The sequence below is a fragment of the Ambystoma mexicanum genome, chromosome 4p (assembly GCF_040938575.1).
Source record: "Ambystoma mexicanum isolate Mex_15411 chromosome 4p, UKY_AmexF1_1, whole genome shotgun sequence".
NCBI lineage: Eukaryota > Metazoa > Chordata > Amphibia > Caudata > Ambystomatidae > Ambystoma > Ambystoma mexicanum.
This window is the reverse complement of record NC_090927.1, coordinates 1,061,240,940-1,061,263,733: the sequence shown is the minus strand read 5'-3', so window position 1 is coordinate 1,061,263,733 and position 22,794 is coordinate 1,061,240,940. Positions and strand designations below refer to the sequence as shown.

At 48.8% G+C, this 22,794-nt stretch overlaps 1 protein-coding gene across 1 annotated transcript in view; it reads right to left on the bottom strand.

Annotated features, from left to right (window-relative positions):
- GPRC6A (G protein-coupled receptor class C group 6 member A) overlaps positions 1-22,794 on the bottom strand; it is a 590,379-nt gene that overhangs the window by 37,404 nt on the left and 530,181 nt on the right. The window contains exon 5 of the mRNA XM_069606634.1: positions 22,269-22,392. Within this exon, the coding sequence (XP_069462735.1) occupies positions 22,269-22,392 (124 nt within the window). The remainder of the gene's footprint in view (positions 1-22,268; positions 22,393-22,794) is intronic.

Sequence of the window (22,794 nt, the reverse complement as noted above, 5' to 3'; positions counted from 1 at the left end):
AACATCCCCTTTGACGGCTCGAGGCTGTTCGGCAGCAAGGCGGGTGAGAGTTTGGAGATGCTGCAGACCTCGAAATCGGCGGGCTAAATCCCTTAGCGCCTCCATTCGATAACCTCAACAACCCTATTCAGGCTCATCTTCATATAGGATTCAGTCCTTTCATTTATATTTCTCAATTGGAAGAGGAAGAGGACAAGCCGGACACAGGGGACAAAGAAGATTCCCTCGTGGTGAATGAGGAAGGGTGCTAAATCAGCCCCAGCAGCAGCATTTTACCCTCAGCCGCTGCTGCAGCCACCTCTAAGCCACCCTGAGGCCTTGAACAACAAGACACTGGTGGGAGGCAGAATTTCTCAGCATCTGAACGAATGGCAGGGCATTACTTTAGATGCTTGGGCACTGGAAACGGTGGCCCAAGGTTACTGCCTTCCTTTTAAAAAAAGGCCTCAAGATCATCCATCGGGATACAACTGTGTCAAAATTCCAGATCCACTCCTTGTGCAGGAAATTTTAGCCCTGCTAGAGAAAGGTGCAATAGAACATGTACCTGAAGCGGAGAGGAACAAGGGTTGGCATTCCACCTATTTTGTGATCCCCAAAAAGGACGGAGGATTGAGACCCATCTTGGACTTAAAAAACTTGAACAAGTTCCTCAGGAAGGACAAGTTCAAGATGGATACCCTTTCTTATATCCTTCAGGCTCTCCAACTCCAAGACTGGTTGGTATCATTGGACCTTCAGGATGCTTACTTTCATGTGCCAATTCATCTCAAGCAAAGAAAGTACCTGAGGTTCGTGGTTGGCAGTTCTCATTTTCAATTTCTAGTTCTGCCATTCGGGCTAACCTCCACCCCAAGGGTTTTCACCAAGTTAATGGTGGTAGTCACAGCAAGTCTCAGGAGAGGGGGAAGTCATGTCTGCCCCTACCTAAACGATTAGCTGATCAGTGCTCTTTCACCCAAACAAGCCCAGGAAAATCTCAGTATCATCTGCCACTCGCTCCACGGACTGGGCTTCTCCCTCAATTACAAGAAGTCCCACATGATACCATTCCAAAGTCTCCAATTCATCGGAGCGGTCATGGATACTTCCTTGGGGAAAGCCTTGCCTCCCTGTTGAGAGCTCATCACATTCAGCAGATGGTAACAAGATTCCAGAATGCCCAGCATCTTCCGGCCTTCGATTTTCTTAGGTTGCTCAGTTTCATGGCATCCTGCATTTTTCTGGTGCCAGAGGCCCGCTTGAGAATGAGATCCTTTCAATGGGCTCTGAGGACTCAGCGGTCCCAGTTCTCAGGGGATATGTCAGACCAACTGCAAGTTCTGAGCAGGGTTGCTCAAGACCTTCTATGGTGGGCTTGCAAAGACAACATTCTCAAGGGAGAATCTTTTTGGCAACCATGGCCGGAGATAATAGTATTGACGAACGCCTCACTCACGGGGGTGGGGAGCCTGCACCAACGAATTGACAATCAGCAGTCGTTGGTCTCCATCGGAGTCCAAACTAGACATCAACCTTTTGGAGCTGAGGGCAATAAGACTAGCGCTGAAGGCCTTCCTGCCCTCTGTACAGGGAAAGAATGTCCTGATAATGATGGACAACACAGTGGCCATTTACTACCTCAACAAGAGAGGAGGTGTAGGGCCACTACCACTGTGCAGAGGTGCAATGCAGCTCTGGTTCTGGGCAATACAAGAAGGAATCTCTCTATTGGCAGTTCACCTAGCCGGAGAGCAGAACACGGCGGTGGACACTCTGAGCAGGCAGAGCACAGTCTCTCACGAGGGGGAACTAGCTCAAGAAGTCCTTCAAGAAATCTTCACTCTTTGGGGAACCCCACAAGTGGATCTGTTCGCGACCAGTCTCAACCAGAATTGTGAACAATATTGCTCCAGGGAATTTCCCCCAAGAGGAGCTCTAGGAGACGCGTTCATGGTGGACTGGGAGTTTCAACTCCTATATGCGAGTTCCTCCAGTCCCCGTCATTCCTCATGTGAGCAGGAGGTTGAGAACTTTCGGTAAACACATGATCCTAATTGCCCCGGATTGGGCCAAGAGAACCTGGTACGTGGACCTTCTGGACATGTCCATCGGCCCTCCAATACGTCTTCCACAAAGAGAGGATCTTCTCTCGCAGGGGGAAGGTCGGGTTCTCCATCCAGAGGTCAAGACACTCAGCCTTCATGCATGGTTTCTGAAAGGCTGAGATACAAGGATTTGGACCTCCCGGATGACGTAATGGAGATCTTGCTTTCGGACAGATGTCCAGCAACTAAATCATTGTACCGTTGCCATTGGAACAAGTTCAGCAACTGGTGCAAAGATAAGAATGTGGATCCTTTCAAATGTGCCACACCTATGGGGCTTTCTTTTCTATTACACTTAGCCAATCTGGGGTTCCAGATTGGAGCCATAAAGGGATACCTGGCAGCGCATTCCATTTTTAAGCGCTCCGCAGGGGAGGATTCCTATTTTAGGATCCCCTTGGTTGTATAATTTCTAAAGGACTTACTAATGTATACCCTCCAGTTCCATTTAATGTACCTGTTTGGGACCTAAACCTTGTATTAAAATTCTTGACATGTATCCCATTTGAGTCTTTACATTCATGCCATTTAAGGCTCTTGACATTGAAAACGGTCTTACTTACTGCAATAACATCAGACTGCAGGGTAAGTGAGTTGCAGGCTCTTTTCTGCAAGCCTCCTCATGCTACTTTCTATAAAAATAAAGTCATCCTCAGGGTAAAACCATTGTTTCTACCAAAGGTAGTCTCCAACTTCCATTTGTCACAAAGGATATCGTTGCCAACTTTCTATCCTCCTCCTCATTCATGCTAAGAAGAGAAGAGATTACATAGATTAGACCCGAAAAGGACTCTATGTTTTTACATCGATAGAATGGCTACATTTCGCCAGGTTGATAAACTTTTTATTGGGTATACCAGCCCCAAATAGGGCCTGGCATTCACCAAACAAACAATAGCCAGATGGATTATCCTGGCCATTGGTGAGTGTTTTAGATTTGCGGGTACGGACACAAGGGGCATGGCAACCTCTGCGGCTCTTCAAAGAGGTGTCCCAATAAATTACATCTGTTCAGCGGCCACTTGGTCGTCCATTCATACATTTGTTAACCAATGCTGTCTGGATTCTTCCTCCAGTGAGGAAGGACTGTTTGCTAAAGCCGCCCTCCATTCGGTCCATGATTAAATTATTGATACTCCCACCTCCAAATGGAGGCAATCCATTCGAAGAACAAGTTACTTAGCCCTGGTAACATTCTTTTGATTGGATGTTCCTCCCATGTATTCCTCATCGCCCCTCCCAGCCTACCCCGTTGTATAATTTACATGTATTACACTCTTGGCTTTCTGAGAGCCTATGGTCTTGGGTATGCCTGGTTAATTCCTCTAAGAAGGGGAAGGGAAAAACAGAACTGAAGCCAATGGGCGCTGCATGCGCTATTTATGCTGACGATGACGTCGACGATTGATGGAGGCCCTCGAGGGACATTGACGCGACAACACCGCATACAACGCCCCCTGTAAAGAAACATTTTTCCGAAGCAGCAAAGCTGGAGAGATATAATATCATATGATATGGAATACGTGGGAGGAACATCCAATCGAAAGAACGTTACCAGCGATAACTACTTTGTTCTTCTCTTCCTATGCCCGAAGACTATGGAACCTGCTCATTGTCAGCATCAGACTCGCCCCCACGCTCCTACAATTCAGAAAATAACTGAACACCAACCTCTTTAAGGAGTCTCTCCTCCTCAACACCTAGGCCATTACAGTGCTCACTGTGCCACCTGACTTGCTAGACTTCGTCTGCCCCTCTCTTCCACACAACCCTGTACAGCTGTACCCCTCCCCTGTGCCCATTTGTATCCTACCCCTGCTGTATATCTGCTCTGTTAAAGCGCACCGTTATGCATCTGTACTGTTGCAATTATTATTATTATTATAGTAATACTCCTGTGGTAGATTAGGGGGTGTAAACCTGTATGCCACAACTGCGTCATCTGCAGCCTGCCTCAATCACTCCCTGCTGAGTTGGCACTATGAATGTTGTCTTTAAAGACCCGGTTGAAGTGCTCCACTATCCCATTTGTCTCTGGATGATACACTGAACTGGTGCGATGCTCTATACCATTACCATTACCATTAAGATAGGCCTCCATCTCCTCAGACACCAGTTGCACCCCATATTACAATATTATTATGGAGGGATACCCTTCCCTCCTAAAACACCATCCGAGAATGTAACAATGTCTCTGGTACAGATGTTCTGCACCCACAACGTTTCCACCCATTTTGCTAGCATGTCCACCAACACTATACAGTAATTTAGCGTGCCCTGACTCCTCACCGGACCCACTATGTCTAAACCTACACATTCCCAAGGCATCACTGCAACAGTCATTAATGTCATAGGTGCGACCCTGGCGGTGCAACCATTTGCAGCATTCTCACACATACTACATTCCCTGATCAATCGCTCTACCTGCACATTAAGTCCTGGCCACAATAATCTTGCCTGACCAGCTGATGGTTTTGGACATCCCCGGATGGCCTTCATACATCACTTTCAATATTTTATCTCTAACTCCTAGTGGGGGAAATAACTTGTCATCCCTCAAAACCATGCTTCCTTTAACATACAATTCGTGAAAAATCATTCTTACTGCTTCCGTTACCATACCTTTACGTATTTGTTCACTCCTTAAACCACTCTTATTTTTCTCCTTTATCGCCATCAAAATTGAGTCTGCCGACATGGCCTCACACCACGCTTCCCTCAACACTCTGCAGGCGAATTCTATTGCACACTCTCCTACCTCGCCTTTCTGCGTCAGTACAGCACCCAATCCATGGTTGCTCGCATCAGTGGGCAGAATGATCCTTCTCTTGGAACCAAAACTACATAAAGTGGGTACTTTGTTCAGAGCCAGCTTGACCTCTTGAAATTCTGCCTCACAAGTCTTATTCCACAGAAACTGTACTCTCTTTCTTACTAACTTCCACGTATTGTTGGGTTTTGCTGGCGAGGCTTGGGATAAACTTGGCGTGGTACTCCAAAATCCCCAGAAACGGAACAATTTGCTCCTTATTACTCGAGCTAGGAGAACATGCAATACTGTTAATCAACTCTTCCTTCAGTCGAACTCCAAACTTCGAGATCTCATGTACCAAGTACTTTATCACTGCTTTATGAAACACACGCGTCTTACTGAGCATCAGCCCAGCGTCCTTCAAAATGTTCAACACCCTGTTCAGCCTTTTATCATGTTCTTTCAAAGCCTTGCCATTCACTAGTGCATCGTCTTAGTCGCAAAACAAATGGTACATCACTCACTGAAATACAGTGGCAGTGAAAAACAACCCAAATGGCATTCTCTTACAATGAAACAACCCCAGTGGAGTGATGAAAGTGGTACATTGATGACGGAGGCATCTCTATCTGGGAGTGCACTTATTTCAAGTCCAATGTGCTGAATACACTGGCCCCACCAATAGTTCCCAACGTCTCAGTTATATTTGGAAGTGGGTGTCTGTCCGTAATTATACACTTGTTCACCAACCTTAAGTCTATGCAAAGTCTTAGCTTGCTGTTAGGTTTTTGCACAACCACCAAAGGAGAACTCCATTCAAATGAATCTGTCTCACCAAATCTGTACCGCTAAACATGGCAAATGTGGAGCAAAAAATAAAATGTTGCATTTTGGAAAAGGTGGGAGGATAGTTTACTTCCCTATGGAAATGTGTCAGATTTAAGCATAATAATAGATGAAGAGGGACAAAGGAAAATAAATGTGAAAATGTATTTTACACAAACAGCAAAGTCCCTCAAAAGCTTACTCATTCATCTCTAAGCCATTCAATAGGAATCAGTTTTCTTTATGCTTTTACTGCTGCTGTGCTTGCTGATCTTTGTTTTTCTTACTTGCAGAACAGCAGATGCAGCTTTACCCTATCTCCAGCCATAACACCCAATGGTCTTCTGCCTCCCATGGCAACCATGGAACGCCACAGCAGTGTAACTTTCATGACGTGCCAAACTGTGCCCACATGACACTAGACATACATTATGGACCTTAATAATTATGTTACCATGATTTTCAGGCTTGTTTGTAGAAGCTGGCAACCATATATTTCATTATTTTGAGCAGGACTTTGTGAGGAGATTTCTTTTTTTTAAATGTATTTATTGGTTTCACAGAGTAAACAAATCACAACAACAGAACAGGACAACTAAAATCCCATCACTATCCATGCCACAATGACCAGGCCCATAAAGCTCCTCCACTGAGCCGTTGAATACCTCTTGGCTATTTAGTCCCTCAACCCACACAGCCATACCTGAGTTCCTAGTTGGTCCACGTGCGGTAACATCTCCTTCATTTGGGACTTCACCCCCTCCCTCAAGGTCTGAATCCCTTTACAGTCCCACCAAATATTCCTCCAGGTACCCTCCCTCCCACACCCCCTCCAACAAAGATTAGACGAGTTTGGGTACATAGCCTTTAATCGCTCCGGTGTGTAGTGCCACTGCAGTACAATCTTAACCCACATTTCCTTTGTTTGAATGGATTGTATCAGTTTGGGGATATACCCCCAGAGATCCCTCCACTGCTGCTTGCTGATGGGCTCCCCGAGTGCTCACTCCCATTTTACCATGTAGTTCCATCTGACGTCTTCCAACTGCGCACTTATAAATTTGTATAATGTTGACACGAAATTCGTAGACCTGAGTTGGTTACAGTGTATTTTTCAAAGGGAGTGAGATCCCTCGGGGCCGCCCGTTTAATTACTGGCGCCGCTAGCCAGTGTCTGAGCTGATCGTATTTATACCTGTCTGACTCCTGAAGCTTTAAATGAGTGGTGCAGATCTCGAGCGATATGACCTCCTGGTCCTGATACATTTCAACTATTTTGGTGCACCCAGCTTGCTCTCATTTCCTAAACGCCCCTTTCACGATCCCTGGGGGAAAGTCCGGGTTCCCGAACATAGGAGTGAAGGGACCCGGCACACCCGTCATGATGCCCTTGCGCGTCTGATCGTCACATGCGTCGAGAGTGGCCCACATGACTTTGCTTATACGCAAATTAGGGTGTCTACAGTGAATCCCTTTCCATAACAGATCTCTTAGCGGGGTTCTTGCAACCGCTCTGTCTTGCTCTGCCCAAATCTTTTGCCCTTCACCCCCCATACATTCCCTTAATACCCACAATTGCGCCGCCTGATAATACCTGCGGAAGTGCGGGAAAGCAAGGCCCCCCTTCATCTGCTGTGCAGATAGGACTCCCCTGGCCACCCTGGGCGGTTTCTTCCTCCATAGATAGGATTGGACCATTTTATTTAGTGCTCTAAAGAAGGACTTGGGGACTGTGATCGGGAGGGCCTGGAAGAAGTATAACAACTTAGGTAGGATTGACATCTTCACTGAAACCATACGCCCCCACCAAGATATCGCCAATGGGTTCCAACGCTCCAGCTCTACCTTAACTCTTGCCAGAAGGCCCTTGTAGTTCTCCCCATACATGTCCTCTGTCCTACCCGTAAGAGTTACGCCCAAGTACTTTATCCCGGCATCCGCTACTCTCAGGTTTAGGGATGTCGCCGCCCTTTTAATCTCCTCCCGATCCCCCGCAAAAATTAGCATTTCCGATTTATTTCTATTTATCTTCAAGCCATATATCACCCCAAACTGTTCTAGTTCCTGAAAAACCACCGGGAGAGATCTTGACGGGTCCGATAGGAGCACCAACATATCGTCCGCATACGCCATTACCCTGTGCTGGATACCCGCCATGTCTATTCCTACGATCGAGGGCAGCTCTCTAATCCTAATCATCAACGGCTCAAGGAACACTGCGTATAGAAGAGGCGAAAGCGGACATCCCTGCTTGGTGCCCCTCGACAACTTAACCCTTCCCATGACTTCCCCATTCAAAGCTATCCTGATAGAGGGGGTGTTATAGTTAGCTTTGATCATTTTTTGGAATTGCTCTCCAAATCCCATCCCCTTTAAGATCTGAAATAGCATTGGCCATTCTACCCGGTCAAATGCTTTTTCGGCATCTAGTGCCAGCAGCACAGCCAGTGTTTGTTTAATCCCTATCTTTTCTATCAAATGTATGATACGCCTAATATTATCATGGGTTTGACAGCCCGAGATGAATCCTGACTGATCTTTATGAATCAGCTTGGGGAGAATTGGGGCCAGTCTAGTCGCTAATATTTTCGTATATAATTTGGAGTCCCGATTAATTAGGGCAATCGGGTGATATGAGCTTGGGAGCGTTGGGTCCTTAGCTGCCTTATGAAAGACCAGGACTTTGGCCTCATTCATCGAATGCGTCACATTCCCCTCATCCGTAAAGGTGTTAAATAATTTTGCTAGCCAGGGGAAGACAAGATCCTAGAATTTCTTATAGAAGACCGCCATAAACCCATCAGGGCCCCTAGCCTTCTGAACTTCGTCCTCTCTAATCTCTCCTTCCAGGGAATCCCTCTCATCCTCTTATAGTCTAGGAAGATTTACCGCTTTTAAATAGGAAGCCTGGACCGCATTGTTCGGATTACACGAAGCATACAGCTTCTGACAGTAATCGCTAAATACTTTCCACATGTCTTCCGTGCGAGTTACAGTCTCCCCCTGGTTAGTTCTTAAACTCTTGATCGAATAATCCTGTCCCCTCGCTCTCAACTGCCTGGCTTAATACTTATCAGCTTTGTTGCCTTCAAGTAATAATGGTGCCGGAGATATAGCAGGCTTCTCTCTGCTTTTTTTGTACAGAGCACGTCTAACTGGCCCTCTATGTGTCGAAGTGCTCTTTTCAGACGAAGAGTGGGATTACGGGAAAGTTCTCCGCAAATGTCTGCCAACTTCAATTCCAGTCCCCTCTCCCACGCATACCGCTGCTTGTCTTTGGCAGCCTGTAGAGCGATCATATGCCCCCTTATCGCGGCCTTAAAGGCCTCCCACACCGTACCTACGCTTACCTCCCCCGTATCGTTGAGGGCCCAGTATTCTACTGTCTTTTCCCTAATTAAGTTCACCATCTCCGGATCTTGGAACATTCCCTGTGGGATCCTCCAACGCCAGAGCCCCGACCTCCTCTCCGGAGTGCTTATCTCCATCCAAAGTGGTGCATGGTCGGACAGCGAAATGGGCCCAATATCTATGCCCTGAACTTCTCCCAGTATCCCCACTGAGGCCCAGAAATAGTCTATCCTAGACATTGAACTGAGTACATGAGAGTAATATGTGAACCCTCTTTGCTGACCCTTAAGTTCACGCCACATATCACACAGCGCCAGTTGGTTAATTTTTTGACGTAGGCGTTTTGAAGGAGCTCCTGGCCCTTGGTGATTCCCTGAACTCCGATCCTCTGCAGGTACCCACACCAGATTCAGATCACCCCCAGGATTATCCCCCCCTTCGCAAAGGCCTCCAGCTTCTCCAGTACTCCCTCAGAAAGCTGTCTTGCCCCGAGTTAGGAGCGTACACCGAGGCCAATGTGACGAGCCTCCCTCCTACTGTGACATTAGCAAAAACAAATCGCCCCATTTTGTCCACCCCATCATGGAATGCGATCAGGGCCCGGCCCTCTTGTCTGCCGAATTAGATTGCACTAACCTCTTGTAGCCCCTCAGGCGTATCTTTGCATTCTCCTGCCACCTGATATGCGTTTCCAGCAACAACAGAATGTCCCCTTTTTCCCTTCTAAGGAAGTCTTCCACTTTCCTCCTCTTAACTGGGGCATTTAGTCCTCAGACATTGTATGTTAATATCCTTAACTTGCCCATTGGAGTTACCCCCCCGCCATGCTCCTCCCCCCATCACTTTGCACAGACCCACTAACCTCCCAATTCCCTCCTCCCCAAACCCACTACGCCCCCCTCGCCCCCCTCAGAACTTTAACTCCCCCCAATACCCCACAACTGACCCGAGGAAGGCCCAGGAACCTAAGGATGCTAGGACACCTGGTCCGTCGCACCTGTCCCTAGGAAAACTCAGGTAAAACGCCCCGGGGAGTCCTAAACCCCGCCATACCTTCCATCCCGGGAGATTCCGATGCTAAAACCCAATGCTAAAACCTGAACCAGTCCGTGTACCTTAATTCCATTTGAGCGCCAAGTCTTCCGCTATTCTCAGGAGTGTGCACACTCCCTTCCCTCCAGGACCAACCACCCCCTCAAGAGTGCATCGGTATCCTTCCTCAAGACCTCCCTTCTCCCGTCTGCTTCCTCCTATGGTGGACCTCTTTCCAATCCCATAGGTCCCTACGGGACCCCACTCTAAGCTGCCGGCGATCTCCATCTCCATCGGCCTACTGAATGCCCATTACCTGAAGCCCCTCCTCACATGATGTCACCCTTCTAGGTTTTCCCTCCCAGGAAAACAGCATCCCAAACGGGAAGGTCCATTTGTACCGAATCTTCCTGTTCACCAGTTCCTTGACAACCGGAGCCATAGCCCTCCTCTTCTAAAGGGTCACTTGAGCCAAGTCCTGAAACAGGTAGATTTCCAACCCATTCATTTTTATATGGTCCATTTCCCTGGCCTTCCTTAGGACGTCTTCCTTCTGTGGGTATGAGGACATCGTCACCAAAACATCTCTGGGCCGCTCACCCAGTGCGCCGGTCCTCCTGGGACCCACACGATGAACCCTGTCAATTTTAACATTGACAGCATCCTCCTCTGCCAAAATGTCCCTGAAAACTTCTTGCATCGCCTTTTTTAGGTCTTTCTCTGCTACCGACTCTTCCATATTCTTGATTCGAATATTCGATCTGCGGGACCCATTCTCAAGGCCCTCGCATTGGAGCTCTAGATTATGGGTTAGACACACCAGGTGTTCCTGCATTTCGCTGTACTGCCATGTTTCATCTTCCACATTCAGAACTATCTTCTCCAAGGTGTCGGTTCCTGGAACGCCTGCTTCATATCTTCTCTCATGCAAGCGAATTGATCCTGGACCATGGACATAAATTTATCTTGCAGATCCTTAATCCAACTCTGCATGTCCTCCTTCGAGACATGCTCTCCTTGCTGTCCCTGCAGGAGGGACTGGGGTTGAGCCTCGGGAGCGTCCGCCTGCGCTCTCCCTTTTGAATTGCTCCCTGGCTCCGCTGCCCACATCTGTACCAAGTTCACATCCTGCTTGGTGGAGGGAGTCTGTAGCCCTGTTGGGCCACCCTTCCCTTTATTTTTGAACATCGGGGTGACTGCTGTAGGGCCCTCCGGTCACCTCTATGGTTCAGCTCTCCTGCAGGTGGGGTTTCTCCTTACAGATGTTTCAACACCTCTCTCCTTTATCAATGGGTCTGCTCACCCGGACTATTCACACATCCTTCTCGCATGCAGCCCTTTTCTGAAAAGTCCCTATTGGGGGGGGGGAATGGATCCCACAGAGGCTCCCCTTGCCGTTGGTATATTTCCACCTCCCGGGCTCGTCCTCCAGGCAGGCCCTCCTCTCCTCCACTGGGGCCTCACTCTCAATCAGGCTGGTATCAGGTGGATTTCCTGCCTGCACCGTCTTTACAACTCGGACATCCCTGGGTCGGCCCCCTTTCAATTACTCTGTACCTGCAGGCAAGATTGGTCTTGCTGACCCGTGGCTTCACCGTCTGGGGCTTGAGACCCGGGGTCCAGTCCCGTGCTGCGAGGATCGTAAACCGTCCGCTCCTCCCAGCCGAACGGTGCTGCTGCGTCTCCTCTGCTCGCGGCTCCACTCCTCCAACCGAATCCTCAGTGATTTCTCCGTGTGGTGTGGTAACAATCACGAGGGGGCCACCGGAGATCATCCGCTGCTCGGCTGTCCACCTCCAAGTCCCGTCCTCCAACTTCCAATCCTCTCTGATGTTCTGCGGAGGCCGCGGCCCCCGCTGGTGCTGGCGCGCACCACCTACTTCAGGCCGCCTCCCCGTCCGCCGATCACCTCTCCTGGGCCAGTGCCTGTGTCTCCTAGTAGGGCCCGCTGCCAGAAGCCGCCGGGGCTAGAAGTGAGTACCGCGCCCACCAGGGGGACTCCACGCTGGGTGAACGGCACTCGGGACCTCCCCGCTGTCCTCCGCTGTGCCCACCAGGCGCTCCTGCGCCAGCTCCGTTGCTTCGTGTCGGGGCATGCGCCGCTGGTGGGAAGTAACTGGGCCCTCCAATTCCCGCTCCGCCGCCTCACCAGGTGTCACATTCAGCCACCATCAACCGCTCCCACTCTGTGGCCACTGCTTTTTACAAGCTCGGCGACACAGATGCCCCTCCAGGGGTCGATGGGTGGACGAGTCGCTCCGCTCCTGCACTCTCAGCACATTCTCAAGTGTTTTTCTGTTGTGGCCCGGTGGGAGAGAACTTTACGCGTGTCTCCTCTCCACAGCCGCCATCTTGAATCTCCTTGTGCGGAGACATTTTGAAGGGCCTCATCACACATTGAGCGGAGCAGTAAAATGCCACGGTAACGCTATTACCGCCGCATTTACAGCTCCGCCCAATCTCGAGTTGGGCAGAAAATGGGAGTTTTACCTCCAGCTTTTTGCTGGAGGTAAACATCACAATTTTCTGCCCGTTTTCGGTGTTATTAGCGCAGCACTAATTGCGCCGGCGCGAATAGTGCCGAGAAACCCCCATTGGGTACAATGGACCCTGTGGGAATGGGGATTTACCTCCCCGCAACTCGGGATCCGGACCGAGTTACAGTAAAGCTAATTGCGTTGGGACGTTATACCGCCCAACTCATGATGAGGCCCAAAGTGGTTTCCTGGCAGAGGATCAGACCTCCAAAATCTCAATTCCAATCATAAGAAAGAATGAATAAAAGAAAAGATATTGAAACACACTTACTTATAATGACACCTCACATACTGCACACAAGCTGTGCTCTGTCACCTGAACCAGCCCCACATCATGCCCACCTGGGGCTCTTTTTGCCATGCTTACCTCCGGGGCAGTTTGATTTAAATCCACCACTGCTCTGCGATCTCTATATAAGCAGCTTATTTCGACTGGAGAAAGTTAGTGACTGTTGGGCCCGGACTGAGCCCTTGAAAGGAGGACAGACACACCGATGGAGAGTATACGTCTTTCTTTATTCGTATCCATGCATGAACTGCCCCAAACTCCCTTCCCCCATTCTGACGTACTTCCTCACGTGATGTCTCCCACGTGGCAGGGTTGCAATCTCTTAAGGAGACACGAGCCCTGCAATGGCGTAGCCCCGTAACATCACCCCCGGACGAAATGTCCTTGCATCGAGTTCAGCACTCTTCGACTAAGCGTGCTGGTTTCTTTATGGCGCGTTGGGGCCGGGTGCTGGTACCTTCTTGAGGATCTTCTTCAGGCCTCTCTGTCCTCTTGATTCCTGGCTGGGGGGAGAACCTTGGAGGCGTCCACAATGTGTCTCGCCCATCCACTGTCATCATCTCAGGGTCTGGGGTTTGGAGTCCATCAGAGTCTGTGGTTGTTGCCAGCTTGAACTTTGAGCAGTTCCTTGTGATTTCTCTTTCTTCGTTTTCGGCGGTCACCATTGTTCCTCTCACGGCCGTGACTTGTAGTGTCTGCGGGGAGAATCGAGGGTCACTCTTCTTCACCGTTGGCTGTTGGACGAAGACCTCATCTCCTACTTGAAAGTCTTTCTGATGTGCTCGCCGATTTTCATCGGTTTGGGTGCGGGCTCGTTCTTTTCTCTGTGCGTCTCTTTCTATGAGTTGTGTGTCAGTGTCCGGTCTGTTCAACGGGTGTTGAATGATCCTTGTGCGAACTTGGTACTTTACCATAAGTTCAGCCGGGGTCTTGTTTGTCGCTTCATGCGGCGTGTTCCTGTAGTCCCGCAGCATTCTGCACAGAGCTTGGTGGAGATCTACGTTTTCTAGCTTGGCTCTTTGTATTGTTTTCTTGATAGATGACATGAACCGCTCCGCCATGCCATTCGCCTGGGGCCAGAGTGGCATTATTTTCTGGTGTTTGAACCCCAGGTGCTTTGCCAGTTTTGAGAAGTCATGACCGCAGAAAGGGGGTCCGTTGTCTGATTTGATCACATCTGGTATGCCCCATTCGCTCACTACTTCATCAAAGATTGCCGCTACTTGTGCAAAGGCTGTGGATGGTGACCTTTTGACAATGGGGAAACGTGAGTGTTCATCGATGAACAGGAGTAGGTATTCTCCTGACTCTAGGGGCCCGTAGAAATCTACTGCCACCCTTTCCCACGGGCGTTCCGGGATTTGCGTCACTTGTAAAGGTGCGGGTGCTTCCTCTCTGGCTGTGCATTGGCATGCCATGCAGTTTCTTACCCATCGATCAACTAAGGCATCGAGAAAAGGAAACCATACGTGGCGCCGTAGTTGGCGCTTGGTGTTGTCTGCGCCTCTGTGGCCTTCATGTGCCGTCTTGATTATTTCAGATCTCAGGGCTGTTGGGATTATTATTCTGCACCCTCTGAGAAGTATGGTGCTGTCTTGCACGGCTAGCTCTGAGTGAACTCTTGCAATCCTTTCCAATTCGTCTCGGTTTGCTCCTGGGTGTGTTGACAGTGCTCTCTTGTAGTCTTTCCACTTGTTGTGTTCTGTGAGTTCAAACGCCAAGGCCATGGTTGGGTCCGCTGCTGTTGCGAGTGCCACTGTTTCCAGTGACATTGCCGGAGGTAGTGCGTTGGTGGTGACATAGTTTATGTATTCTATGTCGCCTTGCCTTGGCGTTGACGTTCCGGAGGGGTGTCTCGACAGATAGTCGGCTGGATTATGCTCGCCCCCCGGTCGATGAATGATGTGATAGTCATATTCTTGCAGCCGGATGCCCCATCGTTCTATTCTGGGGGGCATTTTCGTCTGCGGGTTCCCAAACAGCGAAAGGAGGGCCTGGTGATCCGTGATGAGGGTGAATCTTTTCCCGATGATAAAGTTGTGAAAGTGTTCACATGCCCAGACTGCTGCTAGACTCTCTTTTTCCGCTTGGGAGTATGCGGCCTCGGGGGACGCAAGTGCTCTGCTGGCATAAGCCACCACATGCCTCGGGTGAGCGTCAGTGCCGTTGGTCTGGGCGAGTATGGCACCTAGTCCCACCGGACTCGCGTCGACCACGATTTCAGTGTGCCATTCTGGGTCGAAGTAGGCCAGTTTTCGAGCTTCAGCTAGGGACTGTTTAATGGAGTCAAACGCTTCCTGGCATTCGGCGGTCCAGGCGAAAATCATGTCTTTCTGGAGCAATTTCCGAAGAGGTTCCGTGATGGTGGCATAGTGGGGGATGTATCGGGCGCAATACCCAGCCATGCCTAGGAACGAGCGGACGTCGGCAATCTGTCTCGGGGCTTGCAGATTGAAGATAGTGGCCACTCTGTCGGGATCTGGTGTCATCCCGTCGGCCGAGAAGATGTGGCCGAAAAATTTTAGCTTGCTTTTGCTGAATCTGCATTTGTCCACGTTCAGCGTGAGGCCTGCGTCCTGGATGGCTTTGCATGTGGCGCGAAGAGCGGCGTCATGTTCTTCACGGGTGCGCCCGAATACCAGTATGTCATCACTGTAATTCAGTGTGCCTTTGATCGGACGAATGATTTGCCTGATGGCTTCATGAAAAATTTCCGCAGCTGACGAGATGCCAAAGTTTAGGCGTTTGTACCTAAACAACCCGTCGTGTGTGGCAAACGTGGTGATCCCTCTGGATTCCGGGTGGAGTACCATCTGGTGGTAGCCCTGGTTCAGGTCCAGTTTTGAGAAGAGGGTGGATTTATTCAATTGAACTATCATATCTTCGATTCGTGGCCCAGGATGCCTTTCGCGCTGGATTGCTGTATTGGCTATGCGCATGTCAACGCAGAGTCTGAGACGTCCGCCTTCTTTTGGTACTATTACCAACGGGGATGCCCATGGGGTCGGGCCCGTGGCTGGTTCAATTATTCCATCAGTTAGGAGTTGATTGAGTTCTGCTGACACTGCGGCCTGAAGATGGAAACCAACTCTTCTCGGGTGCTGTGGTACCGGTCGGACGGTGGGATCTATGTGAAGTTTCACCGGTGGTCCTTTCAGTTGACCCAGGCCTTTGCAGATGAGGGGGAACTCTTTGAGGATGTCATCGCGTGACATCGTTCCAGTTTTAGTGGGCGCTGATGAGAGGAAAAGCACTGTCTCTCTCGTCTCCAGTGTTGGGTCTGTCGAACGGATTTTGTCCCCTTCGCAGACATGAATGTCGATGAGTCCCAGGCACGACGCCGTCCTGTAACTGAGTAGGCATCTGCCTTTGGTAGGGCTGCGAATGACGTGGATGTCCGTCGTAGTGGATTGGTTATCGTGGATGAGCCGACGGCTGAAAAATCCAATCGATTGCAGAGGAGTTGTGGCACATCATTGGTAGATCTTAGAGTTTGAGGGTGTCAGGGGCGGCCGGTTGGTTATCTGGTTGAATTCCTTCTCACCCATTATGTTAATGGTGGCTCCCGAGTCTACAAGGAAACAGAATTGCTGCCCTGCTATGTCAACGGGTATCTTGGGTGCTTCACGTGCTTCGCCTTCATCCATGATGAGATTCACGTATTCGTCGTGTGGATATTGATTGTATTGGTCGAGTTCCTGTTGGCCCCCTTGTGAGCCTCCCTCATATTGTGAAAATTGTTCCGGGGGCCCGTCATATTCGTCTCTGATGTGGGACACTTGCTCTTCACCCTCGTGCTCTTGACTGTCATCCATGGGGTATACCTCTTTGACTACTCTGACGTACCTCTGTGGATTCTGGGCGTACGGGCGTGGTTGATAGGCCTGGGTTAGGGGGTTCCTGACAGGCGTTTTGAATTGGGGGGCGATTGGGAACTTTTGTGTCGGGAATGGTCCGCCTTCTCTGCAGACTGATTGGAAATGTCCCTCTCTGCGGCATTTGCCGCATCTCTGTGATATGGCGGGTCAGGTCCCTGCGTGAGGGAAAGACATTCCACAGCGGTAGCATTGACGTTGTGTCCTCGGCGTCGTGGAATAGTTGGGGTTGACGCCCTTGTCCCCTTGTCTTGCGTGGCTGGCCTGTACCGCTGCAACGGTTTCAGCTCTCTCTTGTCTCGTAGAGGCTGTGTTCGAGATTTGGGACACTTGCTTCTCGACTCTCTCTGGAATCCTGGCCATCTGGCTCACTTCCTCTATGGTGATAGGTTTTTTAAGGTGTTGTTTCTTTAAGGTTTGAGACAAACAGCCTTCAATAATCCTCAACCGTATGGCTTCGTCGAGTGAGAAGGCTTTAAATTGACAGTTGGCCCCTTTTATTCGTAGGCGGGTTATGAACTCGTCAATGGTTTCATCGACTCTCTGTGTACAAAGGTTGAATATGTATCTTTCATAGTCTCTGTTTGGTTCAATAACTAATCTTCTGTTTATGGCCGCTATTAGTGTTGGAAAGTCAGCTTGTTCTGCGGGGGGAATGGTCTTGGTAAGGACTTTGATGTCATTGCCCGCCAGATTTAGGAACATGCTTCGTAGCCGAGGGGACTTGTCTTCCCCTGCAGCATCAATGAAGGTGTTAAAGTCCTCTAGCCAATCAATCCATCTTGGACCCTTGTCTGCTTGTGGCATCATTGAAAATGGGGGAGGCATGCGCAATGCTGTTGTTGCCGTGTTTCTTGCAGGGGCAGGGGCATTTGGTGGTTGTTGGGCCTGAGGTGAGCTCATTTTGAGGGCTTATGCAGCGGTCCGCGTGTGTCTGGGTATGTGTGGTGGCAGTGTTGTCTGACCCACCTTCGATGACTTCCAGGCTTCCGTTGCACGTGCTGATGAGTCGTCGTGTGATCGGCGTAGGGCGCTCCGAAAGAACACACCTGGGCGATCAGCGCCTGGCACGTGGGTTCTCTGTAGTGTGGAGCCTGGTGGTGGGGTTGCTGCGTAGCGCGACGCGGGCGTGGGGTCACCCGCTCTTCAACTCTGCATATGATTCTCTATCCCAGGAACGTGGGCTTGGGAATCGGGCAACGTCGCTGGGACCACGGGCAAAGGAGGCGGACTTGTCCGCAGCGTGGATGCGTTGTCTGCTCGGTGAGGCGAAGGACGGGCCTGGGATCAGGCTCGGCGCCGGGCTCGGAACTGCCCGCAGCACGGATGCGCTGTCTGTGCAGCGAGGAGGAGGCAGGCCTGGGATCAGGCTGGGCTGCGGGCGCGGAGCTGCCCGCGGCGCGGATGCGCGGTCGGCGCGTTGAGGAGGAGTCGGGCCTGGGATCAGGCACGTGCGCCGGGCTGGAAGGTGCCCGCGGCGCGGATTGGAGCGGAATCGCTGCACGCAAGGAGGAGGACTCGGTGGTCTGGTAGGTCAACTCGTCGCCATATGTTGGGCCCGGACTGGGCCATTGAAAGGAGGACAGACACACCGATGGAGAATATACGTCTTTCTTTATTCGTATCCATGCATGAACTGCCCCAAACTCCCTTCCCCCATTCTGACGTACTTCCTCACGTGTTGTCTCCCACGTGGCAGGGTTGTACTCTCTTAAGGAGACACGAGCCCTGCAATGGCGTAGCCCCGTAACAGTGACAATGTTAGTATGGCTTGCATTTCTACGGCGGGGCGGACATGGGCGGTAGTGCCCCACCAGCGTAAGCCAAGCTGGGCCCGTGTGAAGTGAGGGCCTCGGCGAGAGGTGTGGGCCGTTACTGCCTATTTCTGCCCCTGCCACAGGGCTGAAAGCCATTTGCACCTCAGGGTTTATCCTGGGTGCTAATGATTGTTTCTTTCCCCTCTGGAGATTGGCGCTGCTTGCGCAGCCAATCTCCGAAGGAAAAGAAAAAAAGATGAACGCCACCATAGGAAAAAGGGATTAAGTCCCTTTTCCATTTCAATGGCGACCGGGATCTGAAGGAGTGCCGGGATCAGCTCAAAGCATCCGGACCAGCAGGTAAGTTGGGAGGGGATGGGGAAGGGTTTTGGTTGGTTTTGGGGAGAGGTGGGCGGCAACAGGGAGAGGCTCCCTGTTACCTTCCCACCTAAAAAAGAAAAACGGTGCTAGTCTGTGGCTGGAACAGCGGGCAGAGAATATATATTCTCGCCCCTATGTTCCAGCCACCTGACTGGCTAATAGCTCTTCAATGGGTGAGAATGCACTTTCAGGGTATGATTAGGAATGGAATATTGATTTTGCAAATTTTTGGAACAGGTTTCAGATGTTTGGACAAGAAACCAATTGCCACTAGTTCACAAACTCTTTGATTAGTTTTCAATTATTTATGGTGCTGAACCCAAGGTTTATAGCTTTATAGCCAGAGATTTCAGATGAGCAGATCCTACATAATGGACAACAGAGCATTATGGAGATAAAGCCGGCCGAGACAAAACATGAATGCTCCTTCAGCTGCAGTGTGCAGCTGAGAAAGCACACCAGAATAGGCTGTGTTTTTGGGATAACAAGGTTTACTAAGCATGCAGTACCTTAGCTGAACATTCCCAAAAAGCCATTTTAGGCCAGGAGCATTTTGCTTTCCAAGCCTTGGCAGGCTGTGGTAATGCAGGCTGAAAAATGCATAGAGGGCACTCCTGCGCTTCCCCATTCATTAGGATGGCCTGTTTTTTGTGCCTGAATAGGTGTGCATGTGGTCACAAGTGAAAGTGTACGTATGTGAATGTGTGAGTGCAGCGTGCATTTCCATGCAGGTGTATGTGAAATATGTATGTGTGCAAAGAAAGGGGCCGGTGAATATGAGTGAATGTGGCAGGGCCAGGTCGGGGGGATGTTGCTGTATGTAATTAAGGTGCTTGCAGTGAGGACCAACGTAGGCAAATATTGTTGCAGCCAACATGGACATGTTTTCTTACAATGGCGTTAATGTGTCTTGTGTAATGCATACATAAGGGAGGATACTGGCACATACCTGTAGAGTCAGAATGGCCATGTATTCTCACAATAGCATTCCTGGCTACACAGGCAAAGTATACACGAGGGTGTTCTTATGTGGGGAAACTGGCACATTTTAGCCAGCATTGACACGTCTTGCCTTCGTATGGTAGCAAAACTGGCACTATGGTGCACAAAGAAAAGAAAGATAGGTCAACTACTCCTTCTTATCATCCCTAAATTGCAACAGATCAGATCAACCACAATCTGAATAATTCACAAATTGTTTAGACCACCACTCTATTATTGAGAGCTAACATCTTCATTTATTTTTAATACATCTTATGTACCATTAAAAACCTTAGAAAAGAATCTGTACATATACACCTAATAACACATATTACTAAACCTGTGCACAAGCACTTAAACTCTAACTGGTGTCAGTGCACCATAGTCTTGGCAAAATGTGCCACATGGAGAAAATAAGAAAAAATCCAACCACAGTTGTCAAAGGATTATCAGAAAAGGGAATACAGTCTCAAATGCTGTTCATCTGTGATGTTGATACACTAATTAAAGCTAAAGTTCGCCACCAAGGCGAAAAATACACCTTTGTAAGTAAATTCAACCGTTTTTATCTATAGAGACAGTTGTTTCTTCTTTGATATTTTAGTCCAGCCTCTCTATGTCACTGTACCATATTCCTGATGTTACCAATTAGACACAGGGACACCCTTCTGGTGTTCAAAGTAGGTTCAGAAAGCAAGGAAACACAAGCTGGTAACAGTTTCCACAAATCTAGGCGACAAATGTTTCGGCCAACAATAATCCTACAGTTCACCCTCACAGTGCTGTTGGTCTGGTTGATTAAGGCCGTCTTCAGGACAAAGGAATCATTTCGTGTGTAGTGTATACTTCCCAAATTCACAGTTGGTTGCTACAAACTCTGTATTGTACTTGAATTTCTTCGGGATGTTTAGAAAAACAGGGCACCGTCTGGCTGCTCTCTGGGTGCTTGTTTTTAACTGAAATAGTCATTCATCATACCCTAAATTGGCAAACCGGAACAATTCTTGTTGAGGTTGTGTTGTCGTACCACCCTCAGTGTTGACAGCCGTGATTATTTTCTGTCTGATTGTTCACAATAGCTCGCTGTGGCACTCAACGTCTCCAGATAGTTCTCACAAGTCCTATCGTGTGCCCGTAGCGGCAGCAGGAACCCAACCGAACAATTGCAGATTATGGTGCACAGCCAGCATGAACATATCTTCTTACACTGGCAGAATACTGTAGTATAATGTGGCAAAGTCAGCATGAAAATAGTTGGGAATACTCCTGTGTACTGTTGGTGACCTGGTAGGTATTGGACTTTTTCATATATTACCCTACAAAGCACATTGTGCATTGTTTGGCGTTGCACCTATTTTTTCACAAAATGCTTTTTTTTTTAACCAAATATTTGTTAACGTTTCCCAGGGAAGAATACTCCCAAACCATCCTTGGTTGGTTTAGGCTGCCTCGCTACACTCGTTCGCTCACACACATTTATAGGAAATATTTATATTTTTGCACACAAAAATATCACCAGCCACCAGTGCTGTCACCTGAAGTCTCACTGAAAAGGGGCTAGTTCCATTGAATATGGGGGGGGGCGAACTACACATGGATGTAGACAAGTATTGGTGCCTTAATGTGGGGACAGCACGTTAGTAAGACAGACGACTATGACATTCGCTGTATTTGTGCAAATATGTATGATGCTGTGTAGTTTGACTGTGTTGAATGCCTGTATGCCTAGGTATTTGGGCTCTTATTAAAATGTTCTGTGTTCCTGAGTGAAGTGCCCGTCTCTACCAATACAGAAGGAAATACAAATAAACATGCAGTGACCCAGAGCAATGGGATACCTGTAGTGTCCTTGAATACCATGATGAGAAATGAGAAAGTAGCTTATAAATAAATAATTAATCTTTTATAACGCACTGTGTACCGCAGACCATTCTCTAAAACGGGCATTCAAACCTTTGTCGCTCTGCGTTGTATTGCTTTCAAGACAAGCGTGTTGGTCCTGAGGTATCCTCCTGGCCTTATCATGATTAAAAAGCACATAACTAGCAAGCCATGTCTGCGTTATCATTGCATGAGCTATTCCTGCACATAATATTAAGGAGAGCTTTGTAGACCATCAGAAGGTGACTTAGGTGTCAATAAGATCTGCAGAAGAGTTAGATTTGGACTAATCTGGACCAAACTATTTTAAGGAACCACTATGCCGAAAGAAAGGACCCCTGGTCAAGAGAACCCTACACTAAACAGAGAAGTTGCCTGCCTTTCTCAACAGGACAAAAACCTAGATGGGGTTTATGCCATTTTAAGCCTGGGGAGAAAACCTCAGACCCCGTTCCCAAGAGCTAAAGTGGCTTCCTTACAATTCATCATACAGCTGCAAAATAGACCTTTATGTCCTTACCTGTTTCATCAGAGTAATGATTTTCTGGGCAGCTAACGCAGCCATAGCAGCAGGTGTGCCGAGTCGTGGACGCCTTTTTCATCTGTCCCGGTATGCACTCATCTGAGCATTTTGACTCAATATTCTGAAATGTGTTTTACAAAAACAATATTCAGTACATTTCATTCTCCTTTAGCTTAATTCCTCTGGCATACAATAACTGATTTATTAATTTACTTTTAATATTTTATTACATCCATTTTTTTGTTTTGATTAATAGGTGTTGCAAGACATGCGCAGTGTGGCAACACTATTGGCATGAATGTGTAGATTGAGGGGCGATGGATATGATGAAGGATGCACAGCATGTGGATGTTGTCTATTGTAAAAAGAGTGGCTATTTTGAAATGGTGACTGCCAGCCTAATCCAATGGGGGCTTTACTTACGTGAATCATACTACACAGATATTTGTTTTTCCATACAGTGCATTTTCAGCACACACACGCACACACAAACCTCCTCAATCATTGTTCTGTGAACACAGAC